Source organism: Sander vitreus, chromosome 3 (genome assembly GCF_031162955.1).
Source record: "Sander vitreus isolate 19-12246 chromosome 3, sanVit1, whole genome shotgun sequence".
Classification (NCBI taxonomy): Eukaryota; Metazoa; Chordata; class Actinopteri; order Perciformes; family Percidae; genus Sander; species Sander vitreus.
Window position 1 is genome coordinate 25,539,478 of NC_135857.1, and position 21,479 is coordinate 25,560,956.

General features: G+C 43.5%; 1 protein-coding gene across 3 annotated transcripts; it reads right to left on the reverse strand.

The window, feature by feature from the left end:
• Positions 1-75: 75 nt before the first annotated feature.
• Positions 76-17,690, reverse strand: cep164 (centrosomal protein 164). Of its 3 annotated transcripts, none has more exons than XM_078246671.1 (27): positions 17,515-17,690; positions 17,096-17,179; positions 16,615-16,726; positions 15,677-15,951; positions 15,299-15,463; positions 15,051-15,188; positions 14,852-14,932; positions 14,381-14,485; positions 9,954-10,007; positions 9,696-9,832; positions 8,799-9,338; positions 8,582-8,713; positions 8,272-8,467; positions 6,658-6,732; positions 6,085-6,207; positions 5,719-5,862; positions 5,416-5,499; positions 5,262-5,330; positions 4,905-5,164; positions 4,594-4,779; positions 3,568-3,748; positions 3,346-3,453; positions 3,009-3,111; positions 2,397-2,783; positions 2,199-2,271; positions 1,979-2,092; positions 76-1,028 (listed from the first exon to the last, which is right to left on the reverse strand). In XM_078246671.1, the coding sequence occupies exons 2-27, from the start codon at positions 17,123-17,125 to the stop codon at positions 932-934; spliced, it is 3,969 nt and encodes a 1,322-aa protein (XP_078102797.1). In that variant the 5' UTR covers positions 17,126-17,179; positions 17,515-17,690; the 3' UTR covers positions 76-931. The 3 variants fall into 3 exon arrangements, with proteins under 3 accessions (XP_078102797.1, XP_078102795.1, XP_078102796.1); XM_078246669.1 differs by having other exon boundaries at positions 15,677-15,908; positions 17,515-17,689; XM_078246670.1 differs by lacking the exon at positions 17,515-17,690 and adding an exon at positions 17,350-17,441 and having other exon boundaries at positions 15,677-15,908.
• Between the last annotated feature and the right edge of the window lie 3,789 nt (positions 17,691-21,479).

Here is a 21,479-nt window from a genome sequence, read left to right on the forward strand (position 1 = left end):
TTGAACGTATATGGACAAACAACGGACCACACCCAACAGTACTAGCCTATAACAGGGTCAGAACACAATACATGATTAGCCTATATATAAAATGTTTATTAAAATATTTTATAGAAAAATACAGTATTTACACTTCTATATGCACAAGACATTTTTTTTTTTCTCTCTGCCTTCACATATGTTAAAGTTACGCTAATCAACGGCTCACTGCTGCGCCAACATCTGTGGAATATGTCATGTAAAATAAAAGTGTATTGGCTTCACCTTTACAAACATGGATTTCTGTTTCTGACCGGCTAAAACAACTAAATTTAATGACATTAGATCAAAACTTACATTTTCCACACAAGACACTTACGAAACCAGTTTAATAAATACAAATGTAACCTGTCATGAAATGAAACTTGACCTCTGTGCAGCTGAATAACACTACCATGTCGTGTTATTTCCTGTCTACAGCAGCAAATGGGTTCACAACATGAAGATAAGTGTCTGGGATGTTTTCAGTAAAAGAAGTTTAGTAAACTTGACTTTCCCATTGGGCATCAAAGTAAACTACAGTAAACCATTTGGCCCAAGTCTGGCATTGATCTATAATCTGTAAACGTGACATTGAAGTGCTTTAAAAAGGTCTCCTGTTGCTCACAGCCATATCTAATGTTGGAGTAAGTCCTCAGCCCTCTGTGACACGTTGCTCCCTGAATTGCCATGCCCTCTGCAGTCACCTCTTTCTCAAATCCCTGCAGATGAGGTTGGACTTTCCCTGAAAACCTTTGCACTGAAAGTTTTTTCTTTAAAAGGAATGAATCAGGGGACGCCCACGTGAGGCCTCGCGTGTAAACGTCACAACGCTGACCTGTCAAAGTCATTAATGCTTCAAAGTCCTCGGTGACAGTCACAGTGCAACAGGACTGAACTGTGTGTCATGTCCTCAGTAATGATAGACTCTGATCTGGTTGTTATCGTCCAGGCCCAGCTGGAGCAGGCCGCTCTTGGTTGAAGGAGCCGGATAGCGGGTGAACAGAGGTCTGGAAGGCAGAGTTAAAGACAACGACGGGCATAACACTGTTCATAAAACAGTCTGCCAAGTAATGGTGTGCTTTGGATAATAGAGGGCAATAACGTGAAGTAGTAAAAGGTTATTAGACAAGTCAAAAATACATCAATAAACATTTTTAAAGTGAAATAGTTAAATAATGAAAATAGAGTGTAAAAAGACATATAAAGCTTTCTACTTTTCTAGCTAGCTAGCAACAGTCCTCTCTATTGCTCAACTGATGTTAAATGCACGCATGGAGCCCCGCTGCCGCTTCAAAATAGCCTCGGGAAGGAACTTGTTTAGGTGGAACGTGTACGTTCAAAAGTTGTTTTAAAAAACAGAAAACTCAGATTGGACAGAAAGTCTAGCTAGCTGTCTGGATTTACCCTGCAGAGATCTGAGGAGCAGTTAACCATAGTCCTCATAAATCCACCGGAGTTTAAAATGCCAACACAAAGGAAGCGGGAGGTAACGGACATCCGGCCAAAATGAGGCAGCTGAACAATCCCGGAAGTCGAACGTCGTGGATATAGACTAATGGGGATTGACATCCCTCTTTGAGCCAGCCTCAACTGGTCGCTTGATAAACTGCAGTTTCTGGCACTTCGCATTCCTTCATTTTTCAGCACCAGAGGTTGCTGCTTGGTGCCAAACTAAAATAAAATAAATAATAAATAGAGGAAGAGGAAAATAAATTATTTTATCTGATTCTTTGCTGTTTTACCAAATACCTGGATGTTACTGCATTTTGTCCATCTTCATGGTCATGGTTTTGTGAATTGTAATTGTCTAAACATACAGTATATCAGCATGGCAGTCTATACAGGTACAGCTACATTGAAATGAGGTCGAAAACTAGACACCAGATTGTGTGTTCTTTAGGTAGATTCAACACATTAGTGTGTGTCTTTGGATGAGTATGTGTTATAAAAAGGATACATGCTGGTGTCTTTCTTGCGCATCTCCAGCCACCTCTTGTTGCCGTCAATCAGGCCCTGCAGCTTCTGGCCGTCTACCTCCACTGACTTATGCCGCAGGCTACGACCATGTTCACTTAGATACACATAGACACACAGTTTTAGGATTGTTGTAAGTACATTTAAGACAGTGGGGATGTGTATGTAATCTATAGCGAGATCAAAGGTGCATTCCTGGTTACCTAGCAGGAGTGTATGATGAGTATGCAGAGGTAGGGCCCATGGTGCTGGAGGCGATCGGGTCCATAGCTCCTCCTAGAGAACAGAACAACAGTTCAGGACCAACAACAATGATTGTGACTGATAAAAACCCTTTTCAACAATCCACATTAATAGTGCTGCACTCGGTCTGAAGCTAAATAAGCCGTCTGTTGGCATACTGGAGAAAATCTGGCTCCATCGGCTGTTGATGAGATCCTCAGAGCCCCTCAACCCACTGCTGATCCGGGTACTGAAAAGAGGTGTGGCTGCGGAGGTGCCTTGGGGCGCCCAGTTCCAGGATGGCTCTGAAAGCCTCACTGGGGGAGGTGGGGCTGAGGAGCTGGGGCCCAGGGTGTGCATCTGGTGCATGACTGATGCAGAGGTGGAGGTGACAGCTGGGGTGGAGTGAGGTTGAGACAGATGCAGAGGGAAGGCTGTATAGGGTGTGGCGTGCTGCCTCTGGTCCAGTGAACCCAACGCACTCAGTACGGTGTTGAGCTGGCTTGAGATCTGCTGCAAAGACTCTGCTAACTCCTGGACTTTGTCCGGGACTGTAGGATGACTGCCTGGAGATAAAGAGAAGAACGAAGTGTAGCTGGAAATATGTAATAATCTAAGAAAAGTATATGGTGTAAGATAAGATAAAACTTCATTCATCCCGAGGGAATTTTCTGTTCAGCAGTTGCAATACAAAGTGGTAAAGTGCAATTATAAAAAGACTAAGATACTAAGGTGCAAATCCATGTTACCCGAATATGTCAGGTTCTTTGGTAAAACTATGAATGTGTTACCTGTTCCATCCAATGGGTCCACAGTGCTGCTGAGGTCAGATTCAGTCACATCAAAAGTCACCTTCCTCTCTCCTGCCAGCCGAGACAGACCCTCAAACAGCGGCTAAATGGAAAGCGCAAGGACATGAAATGAAAGAGCAGAGTGCGAGGCAGAACTAAATTTTTTTTAATTGATTTATTCATTCATTCATTCATTAATTTTCCCCACCACCCTGAATTTCCCAGCTATGATTAAAGGTGCTGGTTGACTTCATGAAATCTCTTGCACTGAACATATAAAAATGCTTAACCAAAGTATCACTTTAACAGAGTGTACTGGCGGATGTTTTCTCCTGACCTCTTCAGCTATAGAGCTCTCTAGCTGCCGGAGTTGCTCCTCTTTCCTCCGCAGGAGAGTGGTTCCTCTCTGAACCGCCCGCTGCAGCTCCACCACATTTCTGGCCTCCTGACAGAACGAGGGAAAGGAACCAGCACTTAACACTTATTTCCAATTAACCCCGTCGTACCAGTCATCACACCAATTATTGTTCAGCAGGAGGTGGGTCACACTCCTCCCTACCTGCTGGAGGTTTCTTGTCATCTCCTCAGTCACCCCTCCATCGTGGTTGGGGTCCTGGAAGGAGCTGGTCTGGGCCGCCCGCAGAGCTGCCCGTCTCTCCATCAGCCGGCTGCTCTCCCTCTCCAGGAAGACTTTGGTTTTTTGGATGGATGCGCCATGTGTGGAGATGTAGCGTTGAAACCTGGAAACATTAGATGTGTGGAGATGAGGGCTGAGGTTAAATACACACTTGTGCCCAGCTCTCATGGACTGTCTTCTAAATCAGGAATGTTCTGATCAACAGTGATCAACAATTATTATCATAATCAGCCTCCATTCCTCTGATACCATCCCGCCCATCGCAAACATCCAGGACCAAGCACCGGACCTGGAGTGGCGAGGCCTTCTCCATAGCTGCCCCCTCCATCTGGAACTCTCTCCCCAACACATATGGGACTGCACCAATCTGCTATAGTACTCAAAACTCACCTTTCAAGAACTTATTTTAATGTCATCTATTACCTTTTCCCCCTAGATTATTTTATTTAACTTGTTGTGTACATTGTATTATAGTCTCTCAATAAGCCCTCTATAAATAATATGTATTACAGTATTAGTAGTATCGATGATTCTCTGTCTAGTGGCTGTAGTTGTGTTTTATGTATGACATGTTTAGTTATAGTTGGGACAGTTTATAGGTTACACTATTGTGTGGCTGCTGTAATATGTTTTCTTTCTTCTTTATTTTGTGCAAAGTAGAGTATGCTGTGTGTGGACATTGGACCGGATGCTGTGGATGAAATTACTTTTGTATTAAAATATATCATTCAGTAGAGGTAGACGTAGCAATATTCTGTCTGAGTAGACAGCGCCATTTCAGGGTTTTTTTTCCATTCCGAATACAATTTCAGGGGAAGCACTACTTCTCTGTTCAGAGACCTAAAACAGACTTATAGTACATATGTACCCTGTATATACCAAATGGCCAAAATGGTGCATTTACAACCACAAATGTATTCTTGGTTTTCTGTCTCTTATTCTCCTTACTCGTCCATGCTGCTGTGGCTGTCGGGTACAGGGGAGAGTGGCAGGTCCTCCAGGTCTTCTACATGTAGCGATGAGTCTCTCCTGTCACTGGAGGGCGCCGTCACCTCTGCATTCTCTGCCTTCTTTTTGTCCGGTTTAGGTTCTGGTCTGGTGGAGGTGCCTGCTCCTTCGCCTTGTTCTAGCTCACTGATTGGACAAAATGGTATAAAAACAGGAACACTGGATATCATTACATTCTCCTTAGTAATTCCACTGGCTGAAACTGAAGTAAACACACAGGATGCATGGATGTCCTGTGTAGTAAACTATACCTGACTCTGCGACTGAGACGGTCGCATCGCTCCTGCAGCAGCGCCACCTTGCTCTCCAGTCGCTCCTTGTTCTCCTTGGACCTCCTGCTCTCTTCCCTGGCTTTGTCTCTCTCCTCCCTCAGCCTCTCCCCCTCCTCCTTGGCCTCACTCCTCTCTTCCCTGGCTCTCTGAAGGAGTTCTCTGGCTTGAGTTTTCTCCTCTCTCATCCTCTCCAGCTCCTCCGTCAGCTGGTCTCTCTCCTGGATCAGCCGGGGTAAGGCCTGGACACACACAGACAGGTGGAGAAATAAGGGGTTGATGTGGACGGGTTGGCGACTACATTCTCTCTTTTCATGAAGAAAAAGTGGGATGCCCCACCTCTATCTGTCTGTCCACTTCCTCCTCTTCCTCCCCAAGCTTCTTCCTCCTCCTCTTCAGATCTGCTACCTGATAAGAGACAGAAACCATTAGTCCATGTGGTTTAGGTTAGTGTATCAGTGAATAATAGTACACACAGTATGGGATAAAAGACCTTGGTCTGCAGCATGGCCTCCTGGCTCTTCAGCTCTCTGGCTCTCAGCTCCATCTGATCTTTTAGATCCTCCAGTTCAGACTCCTAATAGAAGAAATAAAACAGATTTATTCTCTGGAATAGACTGTTTACTTTTTTTTAGAAAAAGCTTCCCTAAAATATAATTTCTGTCTATATACTGGAGATTTAAATTAAAACCATCCACCCGGTGGAAAGGATGACCTACTTTATGAGCCATCAGTTTTAGACCATGAAAGTCCAGCACTGCATCGTTAATAAATGTGTGCGTCTGTCTGGTCTCACCTTGCGCGAGTGTGTCAGCTGTGTCTTTTGTATCTGTGTGTTGAGCTGCAAGCGGAGTTTCTCCAGTTGGACAGCATGCGAGGCCTGCAGATGCTCTCTGTCCTCCTGCAGAGTAGAAAGCAAGCGCGCCCTCTGAGCAGTCTCCTGGAACACACAAACACAAACATTTTTAATTACGTTTAAAAAACAAACAAAAAAAATGGCTAGTTGTGGATTTATTTATTATTAATATAGAGCCTGTTCTTCTTTGCTGATGCATGCTGGAAATGAAAATATGACATTTAAATATATTCTACTGTTTCCACTAATGTAAGTACAGGATGAGGGCATGTATCAGCTAAATGTGAAACGTAAACACTATCTGACCTCATCCAGGTATTTTTCTCTGATGCTGTTCATCTCTCTTCTGTGGTCCTCCCTCAACTGCTCCAGCTTCCTCTCGTGATCCCGCTGCACTTCCTCCCGCACTTCCTGAAGAACATCAGCTAGCTAGACAGTGAAAATGGGATTTTTATTTTGTTTTAGACTTTGTAGATTTTCCATGACAGACCGACATACAAGAAAGGCACTAATGACAAAACAAGAACATGACCGTCATACTGACAAGACAAACCAGTGGAAGGAGGGAGGGGGACTGTTGCAGTGTTAAGTTATGTTATGCATGTGTTTCTATTTAACACATAGTGTGACCATAGGAACATATGCATGCACGTGATCTTTTAACACATGTTTTGCTCTGACACATAAATACATGTTTTTGACTTTGAATAGAGATTATTTTACAGAAACAGATCAAATGAGACCAGGACTGAATATTATGAGTCCAGCAAAGATCTTGTTCTATTGCAAAGAGAGGAGGACATGGTGTTCTGAGTCCTGGACTCAGTGAAAATGTAAATAAGAAAATAAATATACACATGGTGATGAGGATGACCTAACCTCTCGGTGGTAATCTGCCAACTGCTGTTCAGGACGTGGACTCATGAACTCCCTCCTCTTCTCTGTGATATTGACCTTTATACAGATAAAATAGTACAAACACAGACAGACAAACATAGGGACAGATCATTAATCTGTGTCCCTCAAGTCCAATGCCACCATGTACCACCAAAACAGAACAAACATAAGGCCTGGTTCTCCTGATGTTTCCAGTTGTGTCTAATGTTTACATAAATATAACACAAAGTGGTCATATACTACATATACATCATTTGACGGTCTAAATGTTTAGAGTTCGTATCCGGTTAATGTCTTTTTTTTTTTTTTTTTAAATGACGCCAACACTTTACTTCCAGAATGGATGTTCAAGGCATTAATTATTAATCTTGCTGTTTGCTAACAACAACTGACAAGAAATAAACTAAAACTGAACTATACTGAAGAGGGTGACTGACAGGAGGTTTTTACATATGAAAACTGGTATCCATGTTAATATGCCAACCTGTTACATTGCGTGGGTCATATGTTGTTTATCGGTGTTTCAAACCCCCAACATCTCCTTCCAAGCAGCGCTGCCTGGAAGGTGCTAGGATTAGGCAATGGTTATGGTTAGGGTTAGGCCAGCCGCGTGAGCGTGTCAGCTGCGTGGCGTGTCCGTTTTTATTTCGGCTCCCATGTTAACAGGTTAGAGCTTGCACACTGCCTGCGACACGCAAGCGTGTTGGAAGCGTTTCTAGGCAAAATAGAATAGGAAAAGATGTTTTATTTGTCATTTTGACACAAATACATATTAATAAATGGAAATAAATGTTGATGTTTGAAAGTCTCTAGGTTTTGACATAAATGCAGATATAAATGTAATAAAAAAAAATAATTATCGATTTTCAAATAATGCACCTGTCAATAGAGAACGAAATATCCTGTAGCCTATTTTGCCGTCAATACTGCCGACGTTGTCTTTGCTGTAATCAAATCAGTATATATTTATGTTTAACATGAAGTATATTACTGCTTGAGTGCAGTAAATCACTGGGAAACATACATGTGTACAGACAAGGCTAGCAGCAGCAGCGCCGCGTCAGAGACGTTTCTGGTGTGTAAAGACAGAAAAATCCACGCAGCTGACACGCAACAGAAACGCCACGCTCACGCGACGCAGCCAGTGTGTGGTCGGCCTTAGGGTTAGGGTTAGGGTTATGGTTAGGTTTGGGTTAAAACACAACGCCCAGGATGCACGGGCACAAGAGGACCACTGGTGTGAATAAAACACTTAAAAATCTCCTTAAAAAAGCCGGGTTAGGGTTAGGTGCCTTGAAGTCAACGGAGACGTTAGGGGCTTAAAACACCATTGAGCTCATTTGTTTTTCACTCCAGATTGCTTAATAACAGTGACACTATTTGAATTCTGCTAGTTGTTAGCTGTTCCTAGTATTTGTGTTTAGCTTCAGTTTGTGTGGAATTAGATATCCCTCATTAGTCATGCAGAGAAGGAGTCTCAAGGCAAGTCATGCCAGGTGCAATAACAACATTCAAACACTGACATTTTAAAGACTAAATAATATGGAAATCTAAGACGAGCCGGACACAAGCAGGCCAGCAATCCTCCTCAGTCACCTCGTGTTTCAGGGAGTTTAGTTTCTCCTCCCTCTCTCCCTGGAGTCTCCTCTTCTCCGCTTGCAGCTCTTTTTCCGACTCAGCCTTCAGACGCTCAGTGTCCTGCCTCTTCTGGGCCTCCAGTCTGTCGTGCTCCGCTACTCGCTCTTCCTCTAGAGTGATGCGTAACTCCTTCAGCATGACCTCACTCTCCTTCCTGATCACAGGAAACACACACACACACACACACACACACACACACAAGACAAGCAGATTTAGCGTCTCTTTGTTTTCTGCAACTCAGTTTTCTGTGTTAATGTATGTGTCTGACCTGAGTTGGTGTTGCTCCCTCTCCCTCTCCCCGCGGACAGACTCTCTGAGCTCCTCCAGAGTCCTCTCAGACTCTTCATTCAGCCTGGCCTCCTCCTCTCTCCTCTTAGACACGAGATGCTGCCGCAGAGCCCTTTGGGAGACACGCATACATGTGCATTTATGAATTAAGAAATTGTTCTAAAAGTGTTTAGTAAAATATGTGTCTCCATGCCTACCTCAGTCTTTCCTCACTCTCCTCCTTCAGCTTCCTCTCCTCCTCGTCCTCTTTTCTCCTCAGCTCCTCCTGGAGGAGACGCATTCTCTTCTCCTTCTCCTTCATTATATTCTCCCTCTCCTTTTCCTCCTCCTCTTGATCAGCCTTCCTCCTCTCCCTCTCCACCTTCCTCTCTCTCAGACTCCTTTCCTCTTTCTCTGCCCTCTTCCTCTCCTCCTCCTCCTCTTTCTCCCTCTCTTTCTTTTCTCTGTCTTTCCACACTCTCGAGCCGCCCTCTTCTTCCAGTGGGCTCTCCTGGTTTTGTAAGGGGAGTTCAGTGTCTTCAAATTGGGTGTTGGAAGTGCGGACCAGCCGACCTCTGGAGGTCTCAGGCCTTTGTAGCCCCAGAGACGTGCCGAGGCTTTCGGTCTTCAGACGGAGCATGTCAGCTTGCTCTGAGCGGGACGAGCTTGAGAGGGAGGGCGAATGGCTGAGCTGGTGGAAGACGAGTCGGTCAACTTTTGGAGCTAGAGGGTTGTCTTTGCCAGCAGCCTGCAAATGGCTGAAGAGGGACAAAGGTGTTATACCAATGGTTAAAAAAGGCTGTAAATACCCTAAGATTGCATACAACCTTCAGTGTTACTTTATTTATAAAAGTTGTTTAGGTTTCCTGAATGTCCATGCCCTTCTTTTGACGCAGTACTGCATGTTTCACTGATATACTGTTGGGAGCTTCACAAAGAAATGTTTGGGGATTTCACAGCTGAAATTACTTTCATGGAAACAAAATGGATGAAGGCATCTAAAATTAACTTCCAGTTCCTTGTGAGACACTATTCAAGACCTGATAAGAGATAATGCAACTTAGTTTAAGCACAGCAGCTGTTTTCCAGGAACAATATCAAAAAGAAAAACGCACCTCTTGGCAGCCTTAGCCTTCTGTGTCTTTGCCCCCCCTTCATTCTCCTCTTCCTCTTTTGTTTCCTCTTTATTGTCTCTCTCCAGTGGACTGACAGTGCCGGACAGGTCGTTGATGTCCAGAACCTTTTCCGACAGCTTTAGGATAAAACAAAAAAAAACAAAAACAGAACCATTACAAAACAGATTGACAATTTACAGTTCAACGAATGACTGAATGGTGGTGAATGGGCATGATCACACTGCATGATCAGAGTACCTTGACATCTATGGAGGATGAAGCCTTCTCAATGTCTTCACTGGCCTCAGACTCCTGCAATAACACAAACACATATAAACACACTCAACGACAAGGTAACGGTTCTGAGTAAACACGCAAACAAAATTGCACAGGCAACACTAAATATTGAAGACACAGAACACATGCACACACAGCATGAAGTCAAAAGCAGAGCGTACACAAACACAAACAAGGCCAACGAGCTGGCAGGCATACTGAAGTGAAGACAGTCAAGCAATCTGTAATCAAAGCAAGCAGTCTTGGAAAGATTGGGGAGGCGATGGCGGGAGATGAGAGACCTGTGCATCTGGTCAAATAGCTCAAAATCACCCGTCAATCTAAAAGCAGATGGACTACCAATGGGAAAAGGGATCAGAACTTTCCAATCCAGTCCTCAGGGGCTCAAACGGATCCGTCCTCTCACCAAATAATATTCCAGTGTGCGAGTGATGACATTCAGGCTGGGAGCCCCTAAGGCAGTGGAGTTGGATTCTGGGAGCTACATGCACCTGCGTGCAGAGATCAGGCAAGATCAGGGTTGGGGTCGGGTAGTGAATGGGGTGAGGTGTGTAAGCACACACAGAGGCAACACCAAACCCTACCTCTGCAGGAAGGGGGGATTTGTTTGTCACATTCTTCATCTTGCCAGCAAGAGTTTTTCTTATTTGGTCAAGCGTTCTAAGGTCACTCAGCATCATCTTCTTGTTTAGCTTGGCGGGTCGAACCTGAGCCGCTCCAGCCTCAAAAACCTCAACAACTTGCTCCTCACTCTCCGATGCAGTTTGGGGCTTTTGGGCGTCTGATTCATCGTCTACCTCCAGCCCCTCCCCCTCTGTGTCTCCCCCTTCGCTCTGTAGACATCTCTCTAACACCTCCTCGTCACTCTCTATCACTTTCCTCTGGCTCAGGGAGCATCTCTCCAAAGCCTCATCGTTCTCACCCTCCTCCTCCTCCTCCTCCTCCTCTTTTTCCTTTTCTTGCTCCCTTTCGCTATATATCTCAACCTCCTCTTCCTCCTCCTCTTTTTCCATTTCTTGCTCTCTTTCGCTATATATCTCCACCTCCTCCTCCTCTTTTTCCATTTCTTGCTCTCTTTCGCTATATATCTCCACATCCTCCTCCTCTTTTTCCTTTTCTTGCTCTCTTTCGCTATATATCTCCACATCCTCCTCCTCCTCTTTTTCTTGCTCTCTTTCGCTATATATCTCCTCCTCCTCTTTTTCCTTTTCTTGCTCTCTTTCGCTATATATCTCTACCTCCTCCTCTTTTTCCTTTTCTTGCTCTCTTTCGCTATTTATCTCCTCCTCCTCCTGCTCCTCTTTTTCCTTTTCTTGCTCTCTTTCGCTAAATATCTCTACCTCCTCCTCTTTTTCCTTTTCTTGCTCTCTTTTGCTATTTATCTCCTCCTCCTCTTTTTCCTTTTCTTGCTCTCTTTCATTATTTATCTCCTCCTCCTCTTTTTTCTTTTCTTGCTCTCTTTCGCTATATATCTCCACCTCCTCCTCTTTTTCTTGCTCTCTTTCGCTATTTATCTCCACCTCCTCCTTTTTTTCACTATTTATCTCCACCTCCACTTCCTCACTCTCATTCTGCCCTTCTTCGTCATCTACACTTCCCTCAAGCTCTTCCCTCTCTTTGTCAGTTTCGTCCTCTTCCTCCTCCTCACTCCCTTCGTCTTTATCGCTTTTGAAGCATTTCTCTACAACTTCATCGCTACCTTCCTCAAATTCTTCCGCTTGCATCTCTTCCTTCATCTCTTCTTTCTCCTCCGTTAAACTCTCCCCTGCCCCGTCACTCTCCACATGCTCTTCTCTGTCTTTGGCCTCATGCTGTTGGTTTTTGAAGCAACTTTCCACGTCACTGTCGTTTTCCTCTCTTTCCTTGCTCTCCTGCTTGTCACTGTGTTGGACGTTTTTTGACATTCCACTATGGCCTTCATCTATCTCTCCATCATCGCCCTCACAGCATTCCTCCTCTACCTCGTCGCTCTCTACCACCTCCTCATCATTCTTGCTTCCTATAGAACCTTTACTTCCTCCCTGCTCGTCCTCCATCTCCTCCCCCTCTTCTTTGGTTTCCCTCTCATCTGCTTCCTCGTCCTGTGCCTCTCCATCCTCCAGCTCATTTTCTACCTCTCCTTTCTCCTCTGTCTCTCCCTCCTCTGCTTTCCCTCCTCCTTCATCCTCTCCCTTCTCTCTCTGAACATCCTTGTCTTCCTCCTGCTCCTCCTCCACCACCTCATTCACCTCCTCTGCTACCTCCTGTTCAGCAGAGCTTCCAGCATGTGCCCCCTCCTCACTGACATGGTTTCTGCTGCCCGCCAGTGAGGACAGGTGGAGGCGGCGGCCCCACAGAGAGTCCTTGATGGAGAGGAATAGGAGGAATTGTCCATCCATCCCAGACAGAGGCACAAAGGAAGCGTGCAGAGACACAAGGGAGAGAAAGGACGAAGGAGGGCAGGTGAGGGAAGGAGGCAGTCAAAAAAGATTGTGACCCCAGCTGAAAGATGTTGGGGGTGGGTGTGGGGGTGGGGGTTATCTTGACACAACTGCACGCAAAGTTACCAGATCATGCATTTTTCAAGGACAAAATGAGTCATGTCAGACAACCAACACGAGAAATAAATTAGTCAAACGCACAAATACAAATATGCATGTATGCATAGAAAAACATACACGTCTCTCTCACACTCGAATACAGGCACACACAAAGGGGCAGGTTTGTTTGATAAATGTAATTCCTCTTTCAAAAAAGCCACAGTGTGTAAATGTTTTGGGACATTATGTAATTACAGAATAAAGAGTAAATGCATTACCAACTTTCATCAGTAGGTAATGTGAGACATGTTCATATATTCATAAATTAGGACTGACTTTTTCTCAGAATATAATGGCAGTCATGGGGAGTTGTACTGGTCTATCCCAATGGGGATAAATACAAAAATTAGAGAGGAATGATAGTATTCGTTGTTTTGAAACATGCTCCTGATATATACTTTTAGACAGCAAAGCAGTAACAGTGACAGTAGGAAGACAGCAAGACAAAGAGGAAGGCACAGTGACAGCCGTGCCCATAGGACAGATCCCAGCAGCATAGCAGCTACAGGAACACACCCCGGGTCACGGTGCAAAGGTTTAAAAGGTTTAAAAAGGTCACACGAGACAAAGAGAAGGAATAAGAGATGGTTTAGAAACACAGTTACATGAGACAACAAGACAAGTTCACGGTAGTGAAAACAGAGAATGTGTGGAAACAATTAGGCTTGCCGCAAACCTAAAAATATATGTACAGTATATATTAGCATCTATATCCCACATTATTATTATTATCATTAATTGAAAATGCAATGTGAAGTTATCAATGGCTGCATTTTTATCAGGGGGAAAGGTACCCCTTTTCTTCATAATATACTCTGGTCTTGAACATCTCTGGCTTAAAGCTATTAGTGCACGGCTATTTTATATTAATGAACATCGTTAACATTCAAGCCATTGCCAAATGAGTTGATACAAAGCTAATCAGCTCCATAAAACTCTTTCTGTGTTTGTCAGTATGGCTATGTTTACAAAATGGTGTCGCCCGGCAAAATTCCCACGCGGCAGCTTGAGGGATGCGTTTTACCGCTGAGAAAGGACAACAGCAGCGTTCAGCTTTGGAGACGAAGAGGACTCCTGCAACAGGTGAAGGCATGGCTAAAAACCCGAAGAAGCGTCCACAAAATGTTTCAGTCAGTGATTGTATTGCTAAGAAAAGACCTGCACGATCAGCAGAAGGATTAAAATCCACCAAAAAAAAAGTTACCGACAGCGAAGACAAACACAGATAACCGTTGGTGTGACTTTTCCTATTTGGAGAGCGCTGAAAAAAAAGAAAAGCGACTGAGGTAAGACACGGATGTCGCCTTACTGCTTATAAACAGGCTATTAATGGGTTTTGTAACGTACTAGGAGTAGGAATTATTTCTACTAAATTTACTCAACCTAAATTATGTGCTATTAACAACTGCGTGGAGGAGGGGTAGGGGTGTGATCACCGAAGGCTTGCGTCATGTGGATGCCCAACAGTATTGTTGTCATTATTTAGAATTCCTAATGGAGGCGACAGAAACTATGCACTATAGCTTTAAAGATACAGTAGAAATACTATTAACCTCAACAATTATGAATATACCTGAGATGTCAGGGTTGTGCTTCTTAAATTCCTGTCAATTCATGCAACATATAAAAATGTTTCAGACAAGTAAAACATAAAACACTATGGCCATTCAAAGAACATGATTGCATGATGAACACAGGTGTTAGATACAGAACACCGAAATGAGAGAGCAAGGAAGACAAAGAGCTGAGAGCCGCGTGTGTGTGTGTGTGTGTGTGTGTGTGTGTGTGTGTATATGTGTGTGTGTATACCTGTTGGGATGGTGGTTCAGGGCTGTGGTCTCCAGATAAGGCCAAGTCCTGCAACTCTGGCTCTGTTCTCTCCTCAGCTGGAGCTTCACCACTAGCTTCACTGTCCTAGAGCACACACACACAGAGACACACACACACACACACACACACACACACACACACACACACACACACACACACACACACACACACACACACACACACAGACACTTAAACTTTCCACTGGAACTGACTGAATAAGATAAAAATATAATATTCATACCTAAAAAGGACTGTACCCTTCTCGAATCAACATGGAATCAAACTGAATCAAAACCATCTCATCAAAGACAAAAAGGTACCTGGGAATTTATCGGTCTGAAATATATCAGTAAGCCCTGCAACAGCTGTTCTCATTTTCTCTTTTTACAGTAGAAGATTGATTTTAGAACCACAACCAGTTCTGTTTAAAGCAAACCATCCTCTGTCTACCTCATAATGTAGGCCTCCTCCAAGTGCATCCAGGTCCAGATGAAGGTTCTTCAATAATCGGTCTGAACCGCGAGGACTCGGCTGAAAAAGTGACAATGTCTGGTTAGACAGGGACATAAAATATACATTTAGGAGCCATATTAGGCAGCTAAACCAACTACTTATATCATCTTGCACTTGTCTTTAAGTTGAACTGCACCTCGTTTTCGGAGATTTTCTTATTGTCGTCATCATCAACATCATCATCATCATCATCATCAAAGCCAGGCAGAGTGAGAGACACCCTCTCCTCCTGCCTGCTGCCTAAAACACTAGATGCTCCACTGCTCCGAGGGCCCTGACAGAGAAAGACATTTATTATAGTATACTGTATACTGTAATGGTTTGGGAGAGGCTAACAATAAAAAATCAAATCATATGGTCCTCCATATAGCAATGGGATCTTACCCCAAGGGATGTCTTTAGGGGCTCCAGTCCCCCAGTGCTGCCAAGGGGCCGCCGCAGACCAGGGACAGAACCAGGCAGCGGGCCTGGGCCAAGAGCATCCAGACCTCTCAGAGGAGCCAGGCTGCCCAGCGGGGATGGTAGAGGTCCCAGGGCTGAACTCAGTGCCTGTAGGAAAAAAGACACAGTGTCCATACGGCTACAACGATTCTCTTGCTTCATACTCAGTATTGATAAAATATACATATTTAAAACTGCATTTTTCTTCTTCTTTTAAATTCTATTATCCATGTAACACAGAGTGAAGCATTTCTCCCACTAACAAAGTTAAATACAAAAAAATACAAGATTAAACTGTGGAAAAATACAACAACAACTCACTCCAGGAGTCTTGAGCGGCTCCTTCTTCTTTTTCTCTTTCTTCTCCTTCTTTTCTTTCTTCTTCTTCTTGTCCTTGTCCTTCTTCACCCCTGTGCCTCCTACAGCGGCCGTGAGCTGGGCGCGCTCACGCTCCTGGGCCACCAGGCGGCGGTAGTGCTCGTCGCACGGGTGATCCCATGTGGACTGTCCCGAGGAGAAGTTGAAATAGTAGATATCCCCCGTCACATCCTGGCTGTGGGGGAGGAAGGGGGAGAGGAGGGGGGTCACTTCGGCACCTCCAAAAAGGCCCAGAAAAGTGAAGGAGAGATGATGGGTGGATGGGTGGGTGAACGTAGAGATATCACCAGAGGTAATGTCACTGAAACTGAACGCTGCACCAAATTAACTATAATATACATATACAAAACCTATGTGCCACAAAATAATATTACTTCATTTGTTTTCTTCATAATTTGGTATCAGTCTCTCAGTCGACAGGAGCACACACAGAGCAGAAAATGGTGAAGCAATAGGCCTAAATAGTGGCATAAATTCTAGAGAAAAAGGCTTCAGTTGGTTTAGATGCTGACTGTTGCTTTATAGAGAAGGTTGCTATGCATGTCCACCTTCAGGTTTTTTGAGAACAGATCTTCACCCTTGATTAGTTCCATGGACACAAACACTCCCACACTACATTACTTATAAAACACACTACGATAAATCGAACTTGCTACTGGGACTGCTTGTATCTCTGGTGCCTCACCAAGACTGTTCACAACAACTTGCAAATAGAAACCCAGAGTGAGACTGTAATACCACATTCTCAGTGCCAAACATGATTTCATAATACATCAAGTGCAGTAAAATCATCTCCAGATTAGAATTATCTCTGGATAAGGTTTTTTGTGGGTGGCCATGCTGCCGAGGATCCACTCCCCAGCCTCTTTCCCCTTACTTACCAAGGCTTCCACTCAGGAGGCAGCGGGGCAACAATGCCTTCCCTGGCCAGCCACAGGAGCTCCGGCTCACTGTCGGGATCAATGCCAATCTCTCTTGCGTACTCTTGGATCTCTGATGAGAGAAAGAGAAAAAGAGTGATATGAGACTAAGATTAATGTAATAGTAGTACATTATACAGCATCTAGTATGTTTAACAGCTCATTAAGGCAAACTAAGCCCCCCAAAACAAACACGATATAACAGAATAATATAAGAGTTTAGGAGGTGATAAAAATGAATAAACGCTGCAGGTTTTCCACACTACTGCTGTCAGGAAGGATCCTCCCATTATCTATCATCAATATCAATGTATCTGTATGATGATAGATAATGGAACTATATATATCTATATATAGATATATATAGATAATATAGACACAGTGAGTCAATCATATCCTTAACGGCAGCCATACCTAGGGTATTACCCTCACCACTGTGTACCTTGTTCAGAGGGTGTATAGCTTTCATCATAGTCCTCTTCAAGGATCAGTTGGTCCCCTATGAGAGCAGCTGCAGTCATGGTTACTGCAGAGAAATGCAAAACAGGATGAATGGTACAAGCCAGGGAGATATTGATATACTGTATAATACAGTGGCAGACAACTACACAATGTTGCCTGTCTCGCTCTGCACCCTCAGCGTTTCACTATGCTGTGTGACGCCCTTCTTTCTGAGAGAAAACTGAAGATTTTTACCTTGCTAATGCGCGGGACAGCTGAAGGAGGGGGGTGCGCTAAGCTACTTAAGCTAGCATCTCAGCTAACTTCAACTGCTAGCTAGCTGGGCGCCATAAAGCTACTTAACGTTAGTTCAGTAAGCTAAGTAGTTGGAGAATAGCTTATTCGTGATAAATGATTTACCTTCCAAACTTCCAATCGTTTTCTCATTAGCCTCTGTGACAATACCGATCGGTTGTCAGTTGTTTAACACAGACATTGTGTACGCAGAGGGGAGAAGGATACGAAAGTTACAGTACTAACAACATCTCTAAGGACGCTTCCCTCGTTTCCTGTTGACGATGGAAACGTAGCTCTGACTGGCTGAGCCAAATGTGGCGTTCAAGTATCCTCGTAAGCTCCCAATTCGTCCACATATTCAGTACAATCATGGCGAAATCGAAATTTGAACATTTGTTTGTAACATAACCGTTATTGATTCAGCAGGACTATGCAGTTCAATTTTATTCATAGTGTCAAATAAATCACAATAGAAGTTATCTCAGGACACTTCACAAATAGTGTAGGTTTAGACCACACTCTATAATTTACAAAGACCCAACAAGTCCCCCCAAGATCATGCATTTGATGCAGTGGCGAAGAAAAACTTCCATTTAACAGGCAGAATCCTCGGACAGAACTAGGCCCTTGGTGGGCAGCAGATGGCCGCTGCTGGTTGGAACACAGAGACACAGATACAGATATACAGAAATATGATTGATAATCATAATAAAGCAGTTCGTAAGATAGTTGTTACTAAAGAGAAAAGATAATATAACAGACGCATTTATTAGATTTTTTGTAGTTTTTTTTAGCTACCATGTTACACAGTCACGGCTACTGTAGGCTATCCAGCCTCCTCCTTAATCCTCTCGCTCATTTTTCTTCCTCTTGGGCGGTTTAGGCTTAGAAAATACTTCGTTTTGAAACTTTTCTAAGTAACTTAAAAAATCCTCATATTCCCCTTTCCACCATTTCATTCTTTAAGCCACAGTTCTGTAAACAAAGTAGCCTACTTATTGGAACAAAGCTGGTGCAGGGCCCTACACTCTGGATATAGGCTATGGTATAATAACAGAGGGGGTGGGGTTATCAGTTGCAAAAAAGAGCATCCCCTTTAATGAATGGTTAGGATAAATGGCCAAAATAGCCAACAACAGACAGGAGGTATTTCTAAAAAATATGGGGCCCCTTTTTGATACTGAATGGCTAACTAAGGTGAAGCTGCCAATGTTACTATGTGTAAGATATATCATGTTATGGGTATCTGATAGATAAGTGATAAATTATGTTGTGATGGTGGTAGTAAAGGTTGGACACACATGGCTACTATATGTCAGTGAAATGTGATAGGTACAGCGATTCTTGCCTGATATGTTGCATATATTGTAGTCTCGCTTTGTCAGACCATCCGCACGCTGTGGATCGGAGATGGGTCTGGCTAGTCCACATAGCATTCTAGGATGGGAGAAAACATGCTCTGGTTTATTGGCTTTAGCCTTTTCATCAAATCAATCACAATCGTCATGGGAGCCACTGTAAAATAGTCCTGCGAGAGAAAACTCAGATTGGACAGATAGTCTAGCTAGCTGTCTCAATTTACACTGCAGAGATCTGAGGAGCAGTTAACCCATTCCTCAGAAATCCACCGGAGTTTAAAATTCCAATACAAAGAAAGAGAAAAGGAAACGGACATCGGCAAAAATACATGCATCCGGCGGAATTTCCTGCAGCACTGAAGCAATCCCGGAAGTTGAACGTCAAGGATATAGACTACATACATTGTGACATATATAATAATATGACTCTGTTGTGTAGAACCTACAGCCATTTTCTTCAAATTAATCACTGACAAATAGCAGAGCTAAGTGGAGAAACTGAGCTCCATAGATATGTTGCTAATCTGTTTTGAGTAAAGAGAGTTATTCTTTAAAATTTACATAAAAAACTAATTTTAACGACACAAGAAATGTATTGTGTATTGTAATTCAAATAACTACTAATTTTCAAATGTGTGTTAAAAAAGTTTTTTGCATATAAAGATCCCTGTGGTGTAGCAAATGGCCCTTTTTTTTATCCCAAAGCCTCTCATTCACAGCTGGGGGGTTGCATTAACACCGTATTGCTAAATAATGCCTCTGTCCCGTCCCAGAGCCAGGGTGTAAAATCAGATTTTTGTCACTCTTTTCACGCAATTCATTGTTGTCTTCTGTCTACAACAGAGTAGCTAAAATAGAACAAGTTTCCTGTCCAGCATCTTGCAGAATACTTTTAAAAAATGTATCTGGTGTAGTATGTGCAGAGTAGGATTAAAGCTTCAAATAAATAAAACTATTTTAGTTTGACTTTTGTCCTGATCGCTTTACTCAGGGTTTAACCACAAGAGGGCAGACTAGGAGAGAACTGATGCAACATGACTGTCTATCTAGAAACTGTGGTGATGCACTGAATTGAGTAAATTCATCTAACTCTCTGTTTAATGTGGTGCCAAAAATACAGTGAGTTTTCAAATATCCCCTATGACTTACATACATATATTTCCTCACCTCTCATATATATATGACAACAACTAACAACTGAAGACATGAAAGGGGAGAGAGAAGAGGGAATGACATGCAGCAAAGGGCCGCAGGTTGGAGTTGGACCCGGGCCCACTGAGTCGAGGAGTAAACCTCTATATATGGGCGCCCGCTCTACGAACTGAGCTATCCGGGCGCCAACACATATAGGTTTTTCACTTCTTCGACATGCTTCAGGTACACAAATAATACAAATCTAATAAAACACATTTTATAATAGTTAATAGGTGCCAAATAGTTATCCAGAATCCTTGACATCCATGGGTTGAAATAAAAAGGATTTCTCTTCCCGTTCTGGGTTTGTCAATAGTGTGGGCGGTTTGGGTGAATGGCCTCTATCTTGGGCAATGGTAGCTTTAGCATTACAAACAGGCCTTGAAACACAAATGTTCAACATGACACCTACGCAGCAAACAGTTTAATCGGTTTAAGTAGGCCTAGAATAATCAACAATATGGTAGCCATGAAGTTCATCTCCTTTTAATGTTAAAATTTGAGTCAACTTATCCGATTTCATTTACGATGGTTGTAGATAGGTTGTTGGACAACCCAAAATTTGAAGCAGTGACCCATTCCATTTCATGAAATTTCATTTAAAATAAAAAAAAAAGCAATAAAACCAAGCTAATGTGTTCGCCACTATACCCATTTCACACCGAAGGTTTAACCAGGGTTGCATCACTTTGTGTGGGTTAAACGACTCAGCTTCGAGATCCAGGTCAAAAGGTGGTTAGGACGCGGGCGTCGGGTCCATTTCAATGTGAACTGCACACAACCAGGGTTGCTAACAACTGGGACGAGACAAACTAGGTCATGTTGGAAATGGGGGTGCACCGTCGTCATAGTCATTGTCTCACTGACAAAATGTAATCGTATGAAAATAAGTTTTATTTATCTCTTTCAAAACTCTCTCTCTCTCCCTCTCTCTCTCTCTCTCTCTCTCTCTCTCTCTCGCTCTCTCTCTCTCCTCTCCCTCTCTCTCTCTCCCTCTCTCTCTCTCTCTCTCTCTCCCTCTCTCTCTCTCTCTCTCTCTCTCTCTCTCTCTCTCTCTCTCTCTCTCTCTCTCTCTCTCTCTCTCTCTCTCTCTCTCTCCCTCTCTCTCTCCTGCTCGCCCAAGACACACATTTGCAGCCAGCAGTCTTTTTCTCTGTCTTTTTGGCTGGACCGCAGAGGCCAGCCCTATGACCTGGAAATTCTATCACTGAGTGATGAAGTTCATCCACCAATGTTCAATCCAACATTGGTGGACTGAGTGTGATGACGTCAGTGTTTGGGTTTCCCCATTGGCCATTGAAATTTCCAACTTTATTGGCGCGACACAGGCTTTTAACTTCTATTACCGGTCAAGTACAGGACGAGTAGGCCTAGTAATTTAGTAAGGACAATCATGAACAGCAGTGACAGGATATTTCTATATAAATAAAGTGGATGGGCAGGTTTTGGAGGAAAGCATGGCCCGTGCTCGCAGCGCAACTGGGTTCAATACCTTGTTTAGCCATTACACATTTTCAAAATCCATACATGCTATCG